The sequence below is a fragment of the Panicum hallii genome, chromosome 5 (genome assembly GCF_002211085.1).
Source record: "Panicum hallii strain FIL2 chromosome 5, PHallii_v3.1, whole genome shotgun sequence".
Classification (NCBI taxonomy): domain Eukaryota; kingdom Viridiplantae; phylum Streptophyta; class Magnoliopsida; order Poales; family Poaceae; genus Panicum; species Panicum hallii.
The window spans coordinates 58,269,824-58,287,599 of NC_038046.1; the positions used below are offsets into that span (position 1 = coordinate 58,269,824).

Genomic DNA, 17,776 nt, shown 5'->3' on the forward strand with positions numbered 1-17,776 from the left:
AGCCAGCAGCAGCAGGAGTAATGGCCACATCTACGACTTGTTGGTTTCTTCTGCAAGGCTCCTTCCTGAAACCAAAACTTGTAGGCGGAGTGCTTGGACGTAACCAAAACTTTGACCGGTGGCAGTGGGCAGTCCTGGACTCCTGGGTGGTCCAATGCCCAAGAAAAGAAATGATTCGGCCGCAAACGCAGCGATGAGCTCCTCTCTCTCTCTCTCTCTCTCTCTCTCTCTCTCTCAAAAAAGATAACTCCTCCATCTCTCGGTCTCATCCTGCGAGCCAAACAACACTAAACAATCTGAAGCGATTCCTGGCAGAAATGCGTCGGTTGGGTTGACCACGTCACCAGTCGGTCTCTGAAGACGCAGTACGTGGCGAGGCAGGCCGGTCGATGGCTGCTTGAATCGCGCTGCGGACCTGCAGCGATTCCTGGCGATCGCGGAGTCAGGCCCTGATGAAAGATGCTGGCGACGGGAGGAAGTGAGACACAGACAACAGAGGGGAGCCGTATTTACGGGCGGTTACGGCGCCCGGCGGACAAGGCCCCGGTAGCTCGCGCCACAGACAACACGCCAGGTGAACCAAGTCTCGCACCTCGCCGTCGCCGTCCCACAGCTCCGCCGGCGCCAGCCACATCGGTCGTCTCGTCCGTTGCCTCCTCCGACTAGTGTTGCTGGAGCTGCGCGCCACGCGACCTGGTGAGGGCAGCTGGTGGCTGAGCTTCTGCTCAAGCGGCAAGACCAAGTGCTCAAGTGACACGAGGCGCCCCCGGTTCACAGTGGCATGCACGTGACTCTGAATTTTCGATTCCGGGTGTAGCGCCCGGAAGCACAGCGGGCAGGCCACGATTTCCGGCGCGGCCGTCGTCACGGACTCACATTACCTGCACTTTCCGGTACTTCAATTCAGGTAGACAAGCAGAAGAAGGCTGAAACTGTTTTTCGTTTCTTTTTTTTTTCCCTCTCTTTGCCCATCATTCAACTACTGACGACGCCATTCTTCTACTACTACTACACGTATCCGTTGCCGTTGCACAAGAGAGAGAATTCACGTCGTGTATCTGCACCAGTCGACTCGAATTCAGCGCCGCTTGATTTGCCAGTACGCTCGCCCTGGAACGGAGTTGGATGGAGCCCACGGGTCGCTTGGATCGTCCGACTAAACTAAACTTTAATCCCTATTACATTAGATATTAAGACGTTAATTAAATGTACTAAATATAGACCAGTTATAAAACTAACTATACAGATGTAGACTAATTCGCGAGACGAATCCATTAAATCTGATTAGTCCATGATTTCACCAGCCGCTGACGCTGCTAGCCCAGACAAACCCCCTGATTTGTGCGCGAGCGCATCTCCTCAACGCCGCCCGGAGCCGCGGCCGATCGGTTTCGTTTCATCCCATCATCCTCCGCGGTGAATCCGGCGCCCTTTTGACCTCGCTGCTGCGACGAAGCACGAGCCCCGTGCCCTGCCGCCCCCATGATTTCTGCCCGCGCCCCGTAAACGGACGCAGAAATTTTGCTCCCCAATGCCGTCTCGTCTGCTCCTCCCTCTGTTTCAGGAACCACAACCGCCAGGCGCCAAGGCCACAAAAGAATACGCTAAAGCAGAGAGTATCAGTCTATCAGAGAACCAAGGCACCACGCCGCTGGCACTGCGGCCTGCAAATACATCAGCGAGAACCTTGCAGATCCCAGACTTGTGCCCCTTGCAGGCTTGCAGCACACCTCTCGAGTTACCTCTCCAACCACTAAACGTATGCTAAACGCTCAGCATCTTGCCTTAGAATTTTACATAAAACAAGCCCCCCAAATTTCGGCTCAAACCCCGTGCAAAGCACTGACGAAACGCCTTCCAAACCAGGAGCCACGGTTCTGCACCGGGCCATCGACCGTGCAAGCGCAAGATAATCCAAGAGGCAAGGAAAAGAGATTAACCCGTACCAGCTGCTCACTTCTGTAGCAGACACAGAGAGTTCCTGGGGGTAAGGTCTGACAGTCGCCAACTGCATGTAAACTTTTCATCCACCGTTCACAGCCAAAGGCTACACCAACCAACTATTCATTCCAAAGAATTAGGATTTTAACCACTACTAAAAAAATTCTCTAGTGGCAAAGGCCAATTACGGAATTAGATACACAGTTAGATTTGCCGCAGCATTGCAGCAAACTTACACTACACGAGAGAACCTGAACGGGTCTAATGATATGAAACTAGAGCATCACTATGGTTTCTCTTCATCTGATTGAGATCCGTTGATGGCATCAGCAAAATACTCAACTGGAAAAAAAAAGGATTAAACAAGAAAACTGATGGTTCAGTAAGGATGCTACATTTTAGCTGATGAAAGAGATACATCAGAGGAGAACAATTACCTATGTCGTCCTGATCTGGGGAATCGAGTAATATGTCAGAATCCGAAGGCAGGAAAGGGGTACCGGTGTAGTTCTCAAGAGCTTCCAAATCTGATGTGAATAGCAGCAGACATTTCATTGACCAGGTGAGGAACACACGAAGAATCTTCTACTGACTAAATTACAATGTTCCGGAACATATCATTGCTAACTTATTCAGCGCACTAGATGTGTTTAGGTTTAAGATTCTACCAATAACATATGTAGCGCATGAAAACAACGAAGCGCCTTTACAACACAACACAATTGCATTTTCTGCCTATTGCTGTTTCCCTTTTCATTTTCTTCGCACACAATGACTATATTTCTTTACTACAATCGGTAGCACATATCTGGTCAAATTGGAGTATATCTTTTAGTTTTCAATCTAGTACCAGTAATGCTATCTTCATAGTTCAATGATGGAAGTGAAGATTAATAAAAACAAAACATAAGGTAAATTTCTCAACTAGAACATTACCTCCCAAGCTCGTCAAATCTGCTGTTAGATCAGAAAGGCTGAAATTCCAGATCTGCCCTAAGGATCTAATGGAGTCTCTTGACGAGCCATCTGGTCCTAATTGCAGAGGTCCAGCATTTCCTACATCAGATCCAAACGTTGAATCTAGTGCTGATACATCCATGGTCATCCCTGGTATCTCAGATGGCGTAAAAGGAGCATGGTTGCTTGACGCCGCTGATGAGGGACTCACAGCCATCTCAGATGACATAGCACTGCCAGTAGCACCGGCATGTGGTGCTTCAGTCACACCATTGTCAACAACCATGCTGCAGCAACATTAGACCAATATGGAGAGTCAGCAATGTGAACAGAGCACCCAACACCAAAAAGGGGGGGGGGGGGGGGGGGACTGTGCCACTGTGGACATAAGGCCAGTCCCAATGGGAGTTTCATAGCATTAAATTCTATGCCACGTCATCAATTTTGCTGACATGGCGAGAAGAGAGAAGGAGGAAGTTTCATAGGATGAGAGAGAAGTTTCATCCCCATGAAACTCAGCCGGCACAGTTACCTAGTTCTCAGTTTTAGTAATTGTGCCATAAAACTACGCACTGGGACTGGCCTAATTTTCCAGAAGTTCATAGGGAAACAAAGCCATACTAGGGATGCCAAATGTAGTCCCAGACTCCCAGAAAAGAATTAATGTCTAATTTATTTAGAAGACACTAAACCAGGGATAGCAAAATAAGTAAACAGGACAATAGCCCGACAAGAAAATGATGTAGTCAAAGTCAAACTGCGCGTATTAAGCATGTGTTCTGTAGCAATTTGATGTGCAGTAATAGCAAATAACTAATATATCACTCCTAAAAGTAGGCTTAGAAACTGTACAGGCCTTCTATTCCAGCATGTGCAAAAAGCTAAATGCATGGCATGCTTTAACTATTCCAGCATGTATACTCAGGAACATGACTAAATAGGCATGACTCATAAAAGTCCAGAATTTTGGAACACAAAAGATAATGGTAATACTCACTCATTTCCAGAGTTCATGCGAATTGGATGATAACCACCTGGCGCAGGGATTCCGTTCACTACATGACCACTGGACATACCACAGGCCATTGGGTCTATGTGAGGCTGGCCTGGAGCAGGCATTATAGGCTGCTGAAGTACTGGATACCCCATTGGTAAATTGCTAACTGCACATAAACCAGGTTTTCATTAAATAAGTACTTCTTGATTGAGAAAAACAGTCAATATATAAGCTGCACTTGGACTATTGCTAAACCATGACGAAGAGTTGCTAGAAGCAAGGTGTTTTTGTGCGGGAACCTATATCTTAATAACACAGGTTACTAAATGAAATAGGAACAGAAGTATTATTCTGTTAAGCAGGGATAAAAGTATTAATCTGAAATGAATATGAATTTAACTAGCATACAGCAACCAGAGTCTGAACAGTAAATGTTTGTTTATCAACAGTGCAAGCCAAAACACATTCTCGAATAACAGATAAAGTAGCATGACGATTGCCGATGTTGAGCCAACGTTGCCCGATTGGTGAGACCAAGAAAGAGAAGGAAATCATCTAACAAAAAATGTGCACACTTCAAATCGAAGGCAAAGGCAGTATAGTAAAGCTAAGGAGAACAGAAAAATATAAATCTTAGGCTGAAGCCTATTAATTCGGCCACTTCTTGGATAGACTAAGAAACATGGACAGTACCTGGCATATGTTGAATCCCGTTTTGCATTGGAGCCAATGGAACACTTGAAGGTACTGGATATTTCATTAAATTGTACTGGTGTTGCAATAAATGATTAAACAAGATGATCTGCCTTTTCAATTTCAATCGTATATAGTAAGCCCTAAAGAACTCAGAGTTCTCTTCTTCGAGTTTCTGCCATACTGAACATAAAGAAAACATTAAACAAAATGAGCACTAGAACTTGAGAACTCAAATGGGTACAACTAGACGTTTAATAATCACAATACACCATATAACAGAAGTTGAGCTCAGAATAAAATTTTTCATTTGTACTGAGCATTTCCAGTAAATAACGATCATAATTGATCAATAGGGCAAATGAATGTGCAAATCAAGGAGAAGCTATGCATTTATACTGAAATGAAAAAAATTCTGGTCATTAACATGATTGAGCATGGTTATTTAACACTGAGTAAGATGAAAGGTTGATGCTTCAAGCAGTGGTACAGTATTTCCCTTTCCTATTCTTAAGCGTGTGAAAACAAAACAAAGCTCAACATAAATATACCGCCAGAAGCCCATTGACGAAACTAGTAAATATAAAAGATAAGTATACATGAATATCATCACCAACAGAATGTGAGAACATTACCTAAGGTAGTGAAGCCAGGTTCTATTCTTGCACGAGTAGATAGAGTCCTAACAACCTCTCCTTTGTTCATGTATAGCTGTAGACAGCGTTCTATCAAATTCTGTACCTGCAACAGGACGTAAAGTTCAGTTAGTTGGCCAAAGCGTAAAACTGTCATTGTAGAGGGATGCCATTCGGTATCTAGAGAGCTTACAAGTTCAATGTCTTCACGAGAGACCTTCTTATTGTCATTACTTGCTACTGACAAGGAACCAGAATCTCCTGCAGGAGCATCAGTGGCCATTGCATTTGGTTGTTGACTCTGCACTTCATTAGTACCTTGTGCTGATGACTGCAACTCTGTTGTGCTCTGAATATCCTGTAGAAAAAGTCCGTAAGTAACATAATTCAACTGCCTGATGAAGGAAAAAAGTGGGTAAATGGCACCGTTGAAAGCAACATCAGTCCATTGTGAGTATATGAGCAAGAAATAAAAATGGAGGCCTCTGCATTAAAGAAAAAAATGTCCAGGAAGGGAAGGGAAAAAAAACTGAGGCCTAGGCATTAAAGAATGAATCATTCAAAAAAATGACAGCAATCTCATTATTGGTACCACAATTGCTAAATACATAGATCCATAGCATATAAGTGCAATACCATTTTCTTTAGATTTAAGTGCAGATTCTGTGTAATTGCTCCTGTTGACATCTAGCTACCCCACAGAAATATCCAAATATCCATCAAATTGGACAAAAGGCTTATAGAATATCCAATTACCAAAAACTTAAAGAAAATGAACTGTTTAGCATCCAATACAAATTCCATATAGCACATCATTTGCAGTCTGCTTAAGGGAAAAAATATGCACTTACGCTGTACAAAATCTACCAGCAATCATATTTATTCTAAAGAATGAATGACTGAAGGCAAAAGCGAGCAAACTCACCTGAGCATCCTTCATTGCAGCTTATGACATAAAAAGGCCTAGTCCTATGAGCCTGACAAGAAAAATATAACAATGGTTATGCTTGGGTTCATGCAAATATAACAGGGAGAAAATAGCCATAAAACCACCATATAACTTCATCAAATTCGTGAAAGTAAAATGTATATTCCTAACACAGCATCACAATATTCTTGGAATCAGAGAGATGTTTAAAAACACAGTAACCCTTAGAGTAACGGACAACAATGCATCACCAAGTTTAATAATAGTTATTCTGTCAGTTCGAAATTAGCACTAGCTGTGCTCAACATCCAATAAAAAATCAGATTATAATAACACCCCTCAAAGCAGGGGCGGACCCAGCATAGGACACGGGTGTACACATGTACACCCGATAATTCTTGCAAACGAAATCGGAGTTAGTAGGTAATATATTGTAACCGGATGCAGATCCGAATACAAATAGTTTTGTTAGGGTTGGGGTGCTCCGTCTCGCACAGCAGAAGGAAAGAGAAGGGGCGGGCATACCTGGAGGATGCGCTCGGCCGGCAAAGGGCTGGGCGAAGACAGGACAAATGGCGCCGCCGCTCGCCCAGTCGTCGCCGCCAGGGAAGGAAGAGCAAGGGAGGAGAGAAAGGTCTAAGAAACAGAGGGAGGAGATGAACCTGAGGCCCTGAGCGGACCTGGGCACCTGGCGTAGGGCGGCGCTGGCGCTCGCCCAGTCGTCGCGGCCAGAAAGAAAGGCCAGGGGAGAGAGCGGGGTGAACGGGAGAAGAGAACGGGTCGGTGTGCGCCCGGCGATGCAGGAGAGCGGACGGCGGCGGGGGTGACACGAACAGCAAAGGAACAACTGGGAACTGACGGGAGCCCTGCGGGCTGCGGTGCTCCTCGGCGCGGCTGCTCCCCGTCTCCTACAACTCGCCGCCCAGCGAGAGTGGCGACTGGCGCGACCGCGTGAGCCCTGCACCGTTTGGTTGTGTGGCCGGGGTGTTTATTGGAAGGGAGATGGCAATTTTAAGATGAAATAGAAGGCTATTATTGGTGCATATGACCTGCGTAAAAGATTAAAAACCGTAGCTAAAATGCTTGCTTTTTGATCAGCTGTGGATAGGGAGGTTGCATGATTCAACTACACAATTTGAAGTGGAAGGCTGCATAAAAAGAGATCCTGAGAGATTCGATGATCAAAATTTGGTTTATGGTTCAAATAGGGATAAAGTGGCGTGTACCAAATAGGTGAAAGGGGTAAAGAGAGTATGCATGCAATCGACGAGTAATTGTAAATGTGTGTGGTTATCATCAATAATCGTGGCTCCTATTACAATATGCACGCAAAGTTTCATCTTGATACGCATGGGGTCCTCTTCTGCTAGAATAACTAGTATTAGTATGTTTGCTTTTTGTCTCTAAATTTAGCCAAACGGAACTCCACGTCTCCGTGACTTGTACCAAGAAGACTAATGCGACAGAAGAGGAGATAATTAGGAGGCGATTGGTGAAGTTTATAAGATGGTGTGTTGTAACTTTTTTAACATGGCAGTAATTAAATCAATACTAGAAGAAACAAATGCAAGTATATATACACACACATGTAGGAGTAGCTACATGTGCACGTAGAATGGATTTATCCTATATATATGACGAGTTTTATCTACACTCGCGTGTAGATACTCTCACCATCAGTATATCATCGTGCGTATGTTCACATACTCATTGATCACTTTGAGTATGTTTATAAACTTATTCTAAGATACTTCAAAGGGATATATACGAAAAATTTCAAAAGCATCCCTATTTTTTAAATATATATTATTATACCTTAGTACTAATATATAAAATTGAGTATGTCCACATGCTCTATGTATGGCACATACCCAACGTATATACCATCACAGATGGTTCAGTGTGATCACCTACACCTCACAGATACGTTCTACATTATAAGATATATATGTAGCAGTAGCTACGAGCGTGTGTAAAATAGATTTTATATATATATACACACACTCGAGCCTCGACGTATAGAGAGAGCCTACCACTTCTCCTGAGTCATGAAACCAACCTAGGAGCGAGCTGGCTAGAAAGTGCCGTGCCTGCCCACGTCACGTGCATCTCACAATTTTCCCCTTTCGATCCGCGACTTTTCTGATCGCCGGCCAACCAAGCTAAGACGTGCGTGGCGACGGTGCGCGCGCACACACACAAAGCTGTTGAGCGAAAAGGAATATGCCTGCAGCTGAAACCAGTTTCGCAAGAGGCCCAGTGCCACCAAAAAAGCCCGGTCCTGTGACTGTGAGCGTGACAAACCCACCCCTCTGCTGTGAGCTTGTAGCTGGACGGATCTGTCTGCCGCTCGCCATTGGCGAAGAAGTTAAGCCAGCGGAAAGAGATAGATGCCTCCATGGACACGCTCCAGCTACTCCCTGATCAGTGTTCGGTGTCGCAGGCCGGTCAGTGAGCAGTGCCCGTGCCCAACAACCAAGTGTCTCGGCAGATCAAAGTGGCCGCGACAGCTGACGAGCCATCGCCCTGTAGGACGGTAGGCGGGGTACGTCTCTCGCCGGCGCCCGGCCGGGAAAGCTAGCTGCAGGCGGCGCCCACTGAAAATCCCGGCGGACGGAGCAGGCGCGAGCGCGAGCGACTGCAACCGCGGCCACGACAGCGCTTGCTGTCGTTTTCGGGGAGTCGAGACGAGCAGCTAGCTAGCGCTGGCCGGATAACCATGCATGGAAGAAGCTGTTTTGTTCTGGCCTGGCCTGCTAGCTGCAGGTCAAGGTCAATTTTATTTCTAGCTGTCGGATAGCAGAGGCACATCTGTCTAAACGAATGAATGATATTTTCTTTCTGACTGAAAACAGATGTGAGGCTCATATATACTGACCAAGAAGACATGTACGTACGTACTGTTTCATTCATCAGCTAGACGTCAGAGGATTGCTTCTGCAGATTACACTGACTTTTTTCCCCTAGTACCATGGGCATTCTTGTGTCGTAAAAATGGAAGAAGAGTGATGTAGTGTTTGGATCCTAGGTTAAATTTTAGCCCATGTCATATCGAATATTCATTTCTAATTACGAGTATTAAACGTAGACTAATTATAATTGTACAGTGGAGGCTAATTTGCGAGACGAACCTATTAAGCCTAATTAGTCTGACAATATGGTGTTACAGTAAATATAAGCTAATAATGGATTAATTAGGCTTAATGGATCCATCTCGCGAAATAGCCTCCATCTATGTAATTAGTTTTATAATTACTACTCTTAATTAGTGATGAAATATTCAAGGTGATATGGATTAAAGCATAAGTTTAGTCCTCCTCGGATTCAAACACCTCCTAACTTTGAGCGCCCGAAGAACTCGGTGGCAGTAGCTCAAAAACAATAAAAGACTTGAAACGAAGGCATCATTCAGAGTTTTTAAATGTTATGGCCCCCCAAAAGAATCAGAAACAATGATTTCGCAACAAACCTAGTACCGACAGAGAGATGCCTGGCAGCGTCATCCGTCCGGCTAGTCGAGCGAGCCAGTGGTCCTGCTACATGTTCACATGACCTCTACTCTCCCCAGCTTCAATTATTGGAAAAGTGCGAGCCAGTACTCCATTGCACAAGTTGAGAATGATATATGTCGACACATTTTTTCTGTTCTTTTTTGCAGTTGGGGGGGGGGGGGGGGGGGAGGGGGGAGAGACTTGAGACATATTACTGTACTTTAAAAAACAAGAGTTCAGAAAGAACAGGAAAGGGGACATATCACTGTACTGCAGGACAGAAGATCCTGTGCTTCAGCCTTCATCAATTCCTTGTTCTCCTGAAAGATTTGATCTGAGGAAGCCCAGTGGAAATGGGGTCTCAATTTTGAATCCATGGACATTTCCTTCAGTTCATAGAATGAAATGACAGCATCTTTCAAACAGAAAGAATGAAATGGCAGAACTGAGTATTAACATTGAATTAAGTAACTTTTGGGAAATCAAATAGTGATCAGCAAGAGGCTCGGTCAAGAAAAAGCTAGGATCCAAAGCTTTATTTCATCATGGGTGTTCCTGAATGCGAACAAGCTTTCTCTGGAAACAAGCAGAGAAGGACGTGATCATGGATTCATGGTGGCTCCCGGGCACACAGAGCTAGAGCTAGCCTCTAAAGTCAACCTACTAACCCTAGCGACGCAGATCGACACTGTCACCATCCAACAGCAAGCTAGCATAGCACCCGTGCACGATTCACCCATGGCCCGCATCCGCATCTGGGTTCACGCAGTGCCGTGACAGCGCTCGCGCTGTGCCCGGCCGTCTGGCCCGCCGCCGGCTGGCCGGCCGGGCGGGACGTGGCGCACAGGAGCAGTTTCGTTCCACGCTTGGGCAACCGGAGGAGGCGCGGTGAACCGGCGGCCGATCTACCCCGCTGCTCAGCCCTTGCGACTCGTCAAGGGGCCATCGCGAGAGCGACGGCGAGGCCGACAGGGCTTGTTCCTTTCCTCACCGGTGCTCGCTCTCGGCGTCGCTCTCTGTTGCCCCGGCGAGGCGGCGTCCCGGCGCGAGATATTTTCGTGGTCGTGGCCGCTCCGACGTCGGGGCGGGCCATGTATGCGCCGTGCGCGCGCGTGCCAGGCCGTGCGCAGGCATGTGGCCGCGGCACACGACGACGGCGGCCGGGATCCGATCTGCCAGAGCGTGACGCGAGCGAGAAGTGAGAACAGTATCGCGCGCGTCGACCGGGACCTTGCCCGCCACTGCCGCTGGGCCCTGCTCCGTCCGGCGAGCCGTTGCCCTCGTCCATCTATCTTCCCGGCCGGCGACGACGATGCTCTTGCCCTGTCATCTCACTCAATGGTACGGTGCCCCAGGCCCAGGGCTGGCCCGGCCTGGCGAAACAACGTGCGCCGGCCGCGGTATCTGAGCAGCACCATTCATAGTCGTCTCGTCTGTCTGACACGGCGGATTCGGACGTAAGCACAAGCAGGAAGACGATGGGTCTGTCTGATGGCCCATTTATTCGTCGTCCATGCACCATTCAGATTCCGCACCGTCGGATTGAGCTAGAAGACGGCGACAGTTGACACCAGAGGCGCTCCACACAGGCCAGGCAGGAGGGCAGCGAGGAGTGCGCGCCGGCCCCGCCGCACAGGCGGCACAGCGACGGTTAGCTCGACGGGCGGGCAGGCGGGCGCGACACGCGGCGGCCCGGCGGCGAGCGAGCGTGGCCACCGCGGGCGTCACTCGTCGGAACGGTGGACGGATCCGGCGGGTGGGGCCCGGAGATATGCTCGCCACGGTGCCCCCCGGGCCCCAGGGATCGGAGCAGGGCTTGACGGCCCCGTCCCCGTTGCCAAAACCGCCGCCCGAACGCGACGGCTTTTGTTGCCTAGCAAGGTAGCGTTGCTCTGGGTTAGCGTCACCCGATAGCTCCCGTGTCGCATTCCTGTCCCTAGTGATCCGACGATCTAGATACCCTAGGCCACTTACTACACTTGAATGAGAATAGAGAGTTGACGAGTTAAGACAAGCAGGTTCAGCTGAGTCTGCACGGCAAGATTTGGCACAGTTTTGAAGCGTCACAATTCACAAACCATGCTCCTCAACTTTTTTCTAATGGAACGCACACAATCTCGATGGTGGTCGCACGGCGCGTAGGGGTGAGTACACGTTATTTGTTTGGGAGAAAAATTATAACAAAAAAGCCCAATCGAAGAATACCACCATCGCTTAGCGGCGAGTCCCAACTCAAAAGCCCAACCAAAAAGGAATGGGCCTTTCTCGGGGTCGGCCCACCCAACAGTCAGGCCCTAAGAAGCCCATATCTTCAGGGCGACGACGGACGGGACCTCCCATGAACAACATCTCAAGGCCCAACTGGCAAAACCCCAAGCGACCTCCGCCTCCCCACACCACCAGTCGGATCGTCGGGCACAAGCTCAAGCGGCGGCGGCGGCGAAGAGCGAGCGCCAGGCGCGGGGTCGCATCGGGCGGGAGGACGGAGAATAGTTCGGCTTCCGCCCTCTTCCGGGAACAGAGATGCCGCTGTACGACTGCATGCTGCTGGTGAAGCCGCTGGTGACCAGGGAGGCCATGTCGGAGCTGGTGGCGCGGGTGGCGCGCCGCGCGTACCAGCGCAACGGGGTCGTCACCGACGTCAAGTCCTTCGGCAAGGTGCATCTCGGGTACGGCATCAAGAAGCTCGACGGCCGCCACTACCAGGTCCGCCCCCGCCCCCCGCGATTCGCCGCTGTTCTTTAACTCCGATCCTCTTCTCTCATTCGCTCACCGTTGCGGAGCGGCCAAGCTCTGGTGTGCCCGGCTAGATGGACGTTCTGCTTCTGCTGGAATGGTGTTCGACGAAATGCCTAAGCGGGCTGTGGGTTCTGGGGTTTCGAAATTACCATTTGGCAGTGGATGGTGCCTCTGACGTGTTCGATGAAATGGCCAAATAGATTTCACCGTAGGATTCATCAATGTTGGAGGGCCTTAGCTTTAGCATTCCTATTGGAATTGTTCTTTAGCGAAGATGTTAGTGTTGTTGTGATTGTTTGCTTGCTTGGAGCTAGTGTTCTGTAGTCCAAGTTTATGATCGCCCTGATGGTGTGCTTCAGATAACAATACCTAACTCAAAACACTTCTTTTTCCCTCGTATATATTGTATGTAACTATGAACTACCTTAATAAAACATGTTCCTAAAGCCATATTACATGTGGAATGATGGGCATTCATCAAGGTTTTTTTTTTTGCCTAGTTCATGTTTTGGTACTCTGTTCGTAGAATTCTTTTGACCAGGCCTTTTTTCACAAAAGGTTTATTAAGCTAAAGTATAAAGATCTTTTAATTTGCTGGACAGAAGTATTTCTTGGTAGTACAAAGTGCAAATATTGCAGATGATAAACAGTTCATGTGTTCCAAGTATGTTTAGGTTTTTACTTTGCATTAAGAGCTATATTTCTCAGCCTGCAAACGTTTTTTCAGACCAAAGCCCCAAACTTGGACCTGCTTTTGTTGGAAGTGAACAAACTAACTGTTGCATACAACAATTAGGTCTTATGAAGTTCAGAACAGTATCCAGAAAGCATTGTCTCACATGACAGTATACCATTTCAACTATGTCTCGAGTACACACTACATAGCTTTGGAATTTAAGTTTGGACCTTATGTGCCACTCTTTAGCGCTGTATGCCAAAACTGTACATTGGCTTTTGAGCTAGGCACATCAATTTGATTATCTGTATCTTTTAGCAAAGGTTTGGGATATTACATCTCCCTTGTAATTCTCTCCCTCTGCTAGGTTGCCATAATGGCATAACCAATCATAATAGTGGTTCCACTTTTCTCGCTGACTTACGGTATCCTTTTCCACTTCCTTGATGTGAGACCATTTTTTTGCTACAGCATTTTTTTTTAAAAAATCATATCAACATTGTGGTCGAAAGTTCGAGTATCGCTTCACAGCTTGGCACAAGATAACGATTAATCAGTTATAGCATACTGCATATAGCTTTCTATTCGATATTCCAAGATCGGGCGATTGTTTTTTTAGAAAGCTTTCCCTGCTTTTATAGAAAGCATATAGAGTTTTGTCACTACCGATTCAGCTACTAGATACTTCAGAGCTACATGAAGTCTTCCTGCGAATCATCCCTTGGCATCTTTCAGAATTTCTTCAGTATGCCTCTCTGACTTTGTTCTTGGTCCCTGTGAGCTTTGTATAATGAAGTCCTTAGTTCTCCTCTTTAAACACACATATGATAATAGTAAGGCAGGACCGCTGGAACCGATTTGGTTGTTTTGATCAAAAAGGAAAATTATGCTGTTATAACTTTAGAGAATGTCAGGCCTGATTTTTTTTTTGGATTCTGCAAAGAATGCTTAATTTTCAAATGGATTGCCGATAACATAACTGTGGCAAAAAAAAAACCCAATAAGGCAACAAAAAATGCTTCTAAGAATCATTGGGTGGTAATAAGTGGAGTTGACACGTAATCTCAATTTTAGTGTTTCTGCTTCATGCATGATTGATGGAAGTACTTTGTGATGAGCTGATTTACTATTAGCAAAAAGAAATAAACATGTAGCTGCTTTAGGGAGAACTATAGACTTTGTTGTGACTTTACCCGCATGGGTTAATCTATCAATCCTCTTCTAAGGATTGCTGAACAGTAGAGCAGATAATTAGAATGGTTAAAGCGTTGATAGAGGCACAATGAATGCTTTCAGTTACCTGCCAACGATGAAGCTTAAACCATTTCCAAGTTTTTTTTAACCTATTGCCTGGATGGGATAGCGAAAAGTGATACCTACATATATATATTTCTTTTGTTGAGCACATATTCATTTACGTGAACCTGCCCTTGTGTTGGTGTCTTAAAGACTGTTTTCCCATTTACAGGGCCAGCTTATGCAAATGACCATGATGGTTCCACCTTCCTTCACTCAAGAACTTCACTATCTGAACAAGGAGGACAGGCTGCTTCGCTGGCTGGTTGTGAAGCATAGAGATGCAGTATACGGTCTGGAGTTCATCAACGAGGATGATGGGAGGAACGAGATGAGCGGTTTCAGTCTTGCTCATAAGAAAGCTGACTACGATATCGAAGAATGCTCCGATGACTCTGAGTCTGAGTTCCTGTCATCCTCCGACGAGGATTCTGAGGAATACAAGTATGAGGGCGAGGAGGAGGAGAAGTAGAATTGCTTCTCCAGATTTCTGCAGTTTCAGTCTGTATTGGCAGATATCTTTTCTTACAAACCATATGTTGTCTTCCTAATATCACTCGCTATAGTAGGATGAGAATTGACAAGCAGAACCTCTGAACTTGATTGCCACATATTTTTGCATCCCAGAGTATGCCTGTAATATGAAGTTTCTGGCGTGCTCTTGTTCTGGCAAAGCATGTTGTATGACCCTGTACGGTAGGTTTGAATAAGCTACAAATCTTTTAGTGCTAACAGTTGCTACAAGGTTCTTTCTTACACCGCTCTCTGATGAGTTTAATCATGTGACAGCAGCAGTTTCATTGATCCATTCCATACGATTGCAACAACACAGGTGTATCATTTATTTCATCTATACAGAAATAATTTGTACAAAGAAGTGTGTTGCTGCTATGATCTGCTCCTAGTAGGTTCCGGTATACAGAACATGCGCCAGACAAGGATCAAACCATCGGCGGCCATGGCCGGCGAGGATCGATCAGAAGCGATCCGCCAGCCTCCAGAGCCACCCCAAGATGCCGTCGTCGCCCTCGTCGTCGGAGTCGGAGTCGCTATCAGAGTCCGAGTCCGTCTCGTACGGCCGCTCCTTCACGTCGTCCGCTTCCTCTTCCTGCGCCTCCGCCTCCGCCTCCCCCGCAAGCGGCTCCTCGGAGCTGCCCCGGGCCACTAACGCGCTGCCCGCGTGCGCCGGCTCGCCGCCGCACCGAAAGACGAGGCACAGCAGGGAGGACCGCTGCCGGGGCTCCTCCTCGGGCACGGCGAGCGCGGTGCCCTGCTCAGCCGCCTCGTCGCAGTTCGCGCCCCCCGCCGGCTTGGGCAGCAGCGGCTCCGCGGCCGCCTCGCGGTCGACGATGGCGTGGAGCGCCCGTGGTGGAAGGTCGACGGGGCGGCGCGCCGGCGCGGGGGCCACCAGGAGGCAGCAGACGGCGAAGGCGAGGACGACGGCTGCGCCGGCGCGAGCCATGTACCTGTTCGTCGCGGTGGCCCAAGCTCAACGGGCGGTCGGGGGATCGGGACGGGAGCTAAAGCGAGGCGATGAAATGAGACTCGGACGAGCATGGGATTAGCATCAGCTTTAATAATGGAGAATTTGGCGCTTGATTAGTCGCTAAGGAAGCTTCCCTCGTCGTTTTCGTGTTACTGCTTACGAGAGGGGGAGACGAGTGCAGAGATCGAGCAGAGTGACCGAGCAAGCAAGCTAGGTTTTTGGCAACAACATCATGGAACCAAATGGATGCCAAGTCATGCCATGTTTCATTTATCGACTACTTGATCCATGTGAATGGTTTAATTTGATCCTTGTAGAGAAAGTTTTGTGCTAACCGTTTTGAAGTGAAAGAATTTCTGAATTGTTAATGAAAGTGGGTTTACTTTGTCCTATTTTTTTCCTTGCAGGCGTACATAGATGTTTTCCCCCGAAAAGATGCGTAGGACGGGGTTGGTATATATGCTAAGGGAGGACAAAGTCAAAAAAAAAAAGAAAAAAGAATGGAGATGGTAATATACAAGTACTAGTAGCAGCTTGGTGACAGCATTCTTCAGACTTGCAGAGCTTGGACATGATGCAGGTTCTGGCTACATTGTCAATGAAGTTGTTTTAATTTAATACCCCCATCACAGTTGCACGTATCTATTTCTTATTGGTTTGAGATTAACTTGTCATCCGTATCATTGGATCTTTACAGAGAGCACTTGTCACCGTCGACGTACGTGTCATCTGTATGTTGGATGAATTCAAACTTCGCTCTGAGTAACTCAAAAGAAGTCATCCATCAAAAGCTGATGGGTACCATCTCGATCGAAACTATGCAAAGTTCGTACCAAGGGGACTTGTAAAAATACCCCTCTAGATATAAATAAGTAACCTTTTTTTATTTCTGAATCTTGAGTTTGGATATTTAAAAATGTAAGTGCTGCTATTATATTTTTGTCAAAAATTTATAACCAAACTGAAGATAGTAGGAATTTCACGGAAAGCAGCATATATAATTCCTTGAGGAGAATGGGATAATTAGTTCTGGAGTTCCAAACGAGACCTATGCCTTCTTCGATTAGAGTCCTGCTGAAGCTTGGACATCCGTCCAGGAGCCCTGTGCCGGCTACAGCTCCGGCAGCCGGATGCCTCTACATACTAAGCTAGAGATGCCCTTGTATGTTTTTCCTAATCGCACACGCTGTGCATCGTCATACATACATAAGCATGACGTGACCTAGCTAGCTAGGGAAGAAGATCGAGTTCTATCTTTTTGCTTCAAGCTAAGTGGATTACCTCAAAGACGCCTGTTCCAGCTTTATGAATCTCAAGATGCATTGGTCAGTCAGTCAGTAGTCTCTCCCGTTGCATTGGTGTTTATTGAGCTGAGTGTAAATGCTAACACATTTGTAATATGCGCTTAATAAATAAATTAAATACATACAGTTTGTCAAGCAGATTTCGCCAGATGGCATGTATGGTCGCGGGCACCTAGTAGCTACCAGCTGAAGGCAGCATCGTACTGCTCCCATCATCGTCGCCATTCTCCCCAGACACACAAGTTATTTCAGGTTTATTAATCCGCATCACGAAGCAGAGGGAGATGCATGCGCGTGCGGCTAGCTTTTCCATCGTATCCATGCATGCATGCGATCGAGGTTTTCCGTTCTCCGATATATATATACCTCGCTCGAAATTAAACCTTACTAGGAATCATATATATCTGACCATCTTCTCAAGATCAGGCTCGCTAGCTCTTCAATATCATCGTCAAGACCTCAAACCACTCCATCACATTTTGCTATGGCCTGGCTATATATATGTATCGATCGGCACCCAAATTAAGCTAGCATCCCCGGCCCTGTACTGTAGACTGTAGTGAAGCATGCAACACCCAGAATTACAGTAGTCACTGAAGCCACACAATCACAATCCCAGAATTACTGCGCTAA

The 17,776-nt window shown here is 46.9% G+C and overlaps 3 protein-coding genes across 3 annotated transcripts; 1 reads left to right on the forward strand and 2 right to left on the reverse strand.

Moving 5' to 3' along the window:
• Positions 1 to 1,982: 1,982 nt before the first annotated feature.
• LOC112893403 lies at positions 1,983 to 7,125 on the reverse strand. Its single transcript, XM_025960711.1, has 9 exons — positions 6,677 to 7,125; positions 6,149 to 6,200; positions 5,417 to 5,581; positions 5,224 to 5,329; positions 4,589 to 4,771; positions 3,896 to 4,061; positions 2,878 to 3,185; positions 2,379 to 2,468; positions 1,983 to 2,283 (listed from the first exon to the last, which is right to left on the reverse strand). The coding sequence occupies exons 2-9, from the start codon at positions 6,161 to 6,163 to the stop codon at positions 2,228 to 2,230; spliced, it is 1,089 nt and encodes a 362-aa protein (XP_025816496.1). The 5' UTR covers positions 6,164 to 6,200; positions 6,677 to 7,125; the 3' UTR covers positions 1,983 to 2,227.
• Positions 7,126 to 12,008: 4,883 nt separating this feature from the next.
• Positions 12,009 to 15,085, forward strand: LOC112895384. The gene is made up of 2 exons (XM_025963335.1): positions 12,009 to 12,348; positions 14,526 to 15,085. The coding sequence occupies exons 1-2, from the start codon at positions 12,166 to 12,168 to the stop codon at positions 14,823 to 14,825; spliced, it is 483 nt and encodes a 160-aa protein (XP_025819120.1). The 5' UTR covers positions 12,009 to 12,165; the 3' UTR covers positions 14,826 to 15,085.
• Positions 15,086 to 15,119: 34 nt separating this feature from the next.
• LOC112895382 lies at positions 15,120 to 16,057 on the reverse strand. Its single transcript, XM_025963334.1, has one exon. The coding sequence runs from the start codon at positions 15,813 to 15,815 to the stop codon at positions 15,330 to 15,332; it is 486 nt and encodes a 161-aa protein (XP_025819119.1). The 5' UTR covers positions 15,816 to 16,057; the 3' UTR covers positions 15,120 to 15,329.
• Positions 16,058 to 17,776: the final 1,719 nt, after the last annotated feature.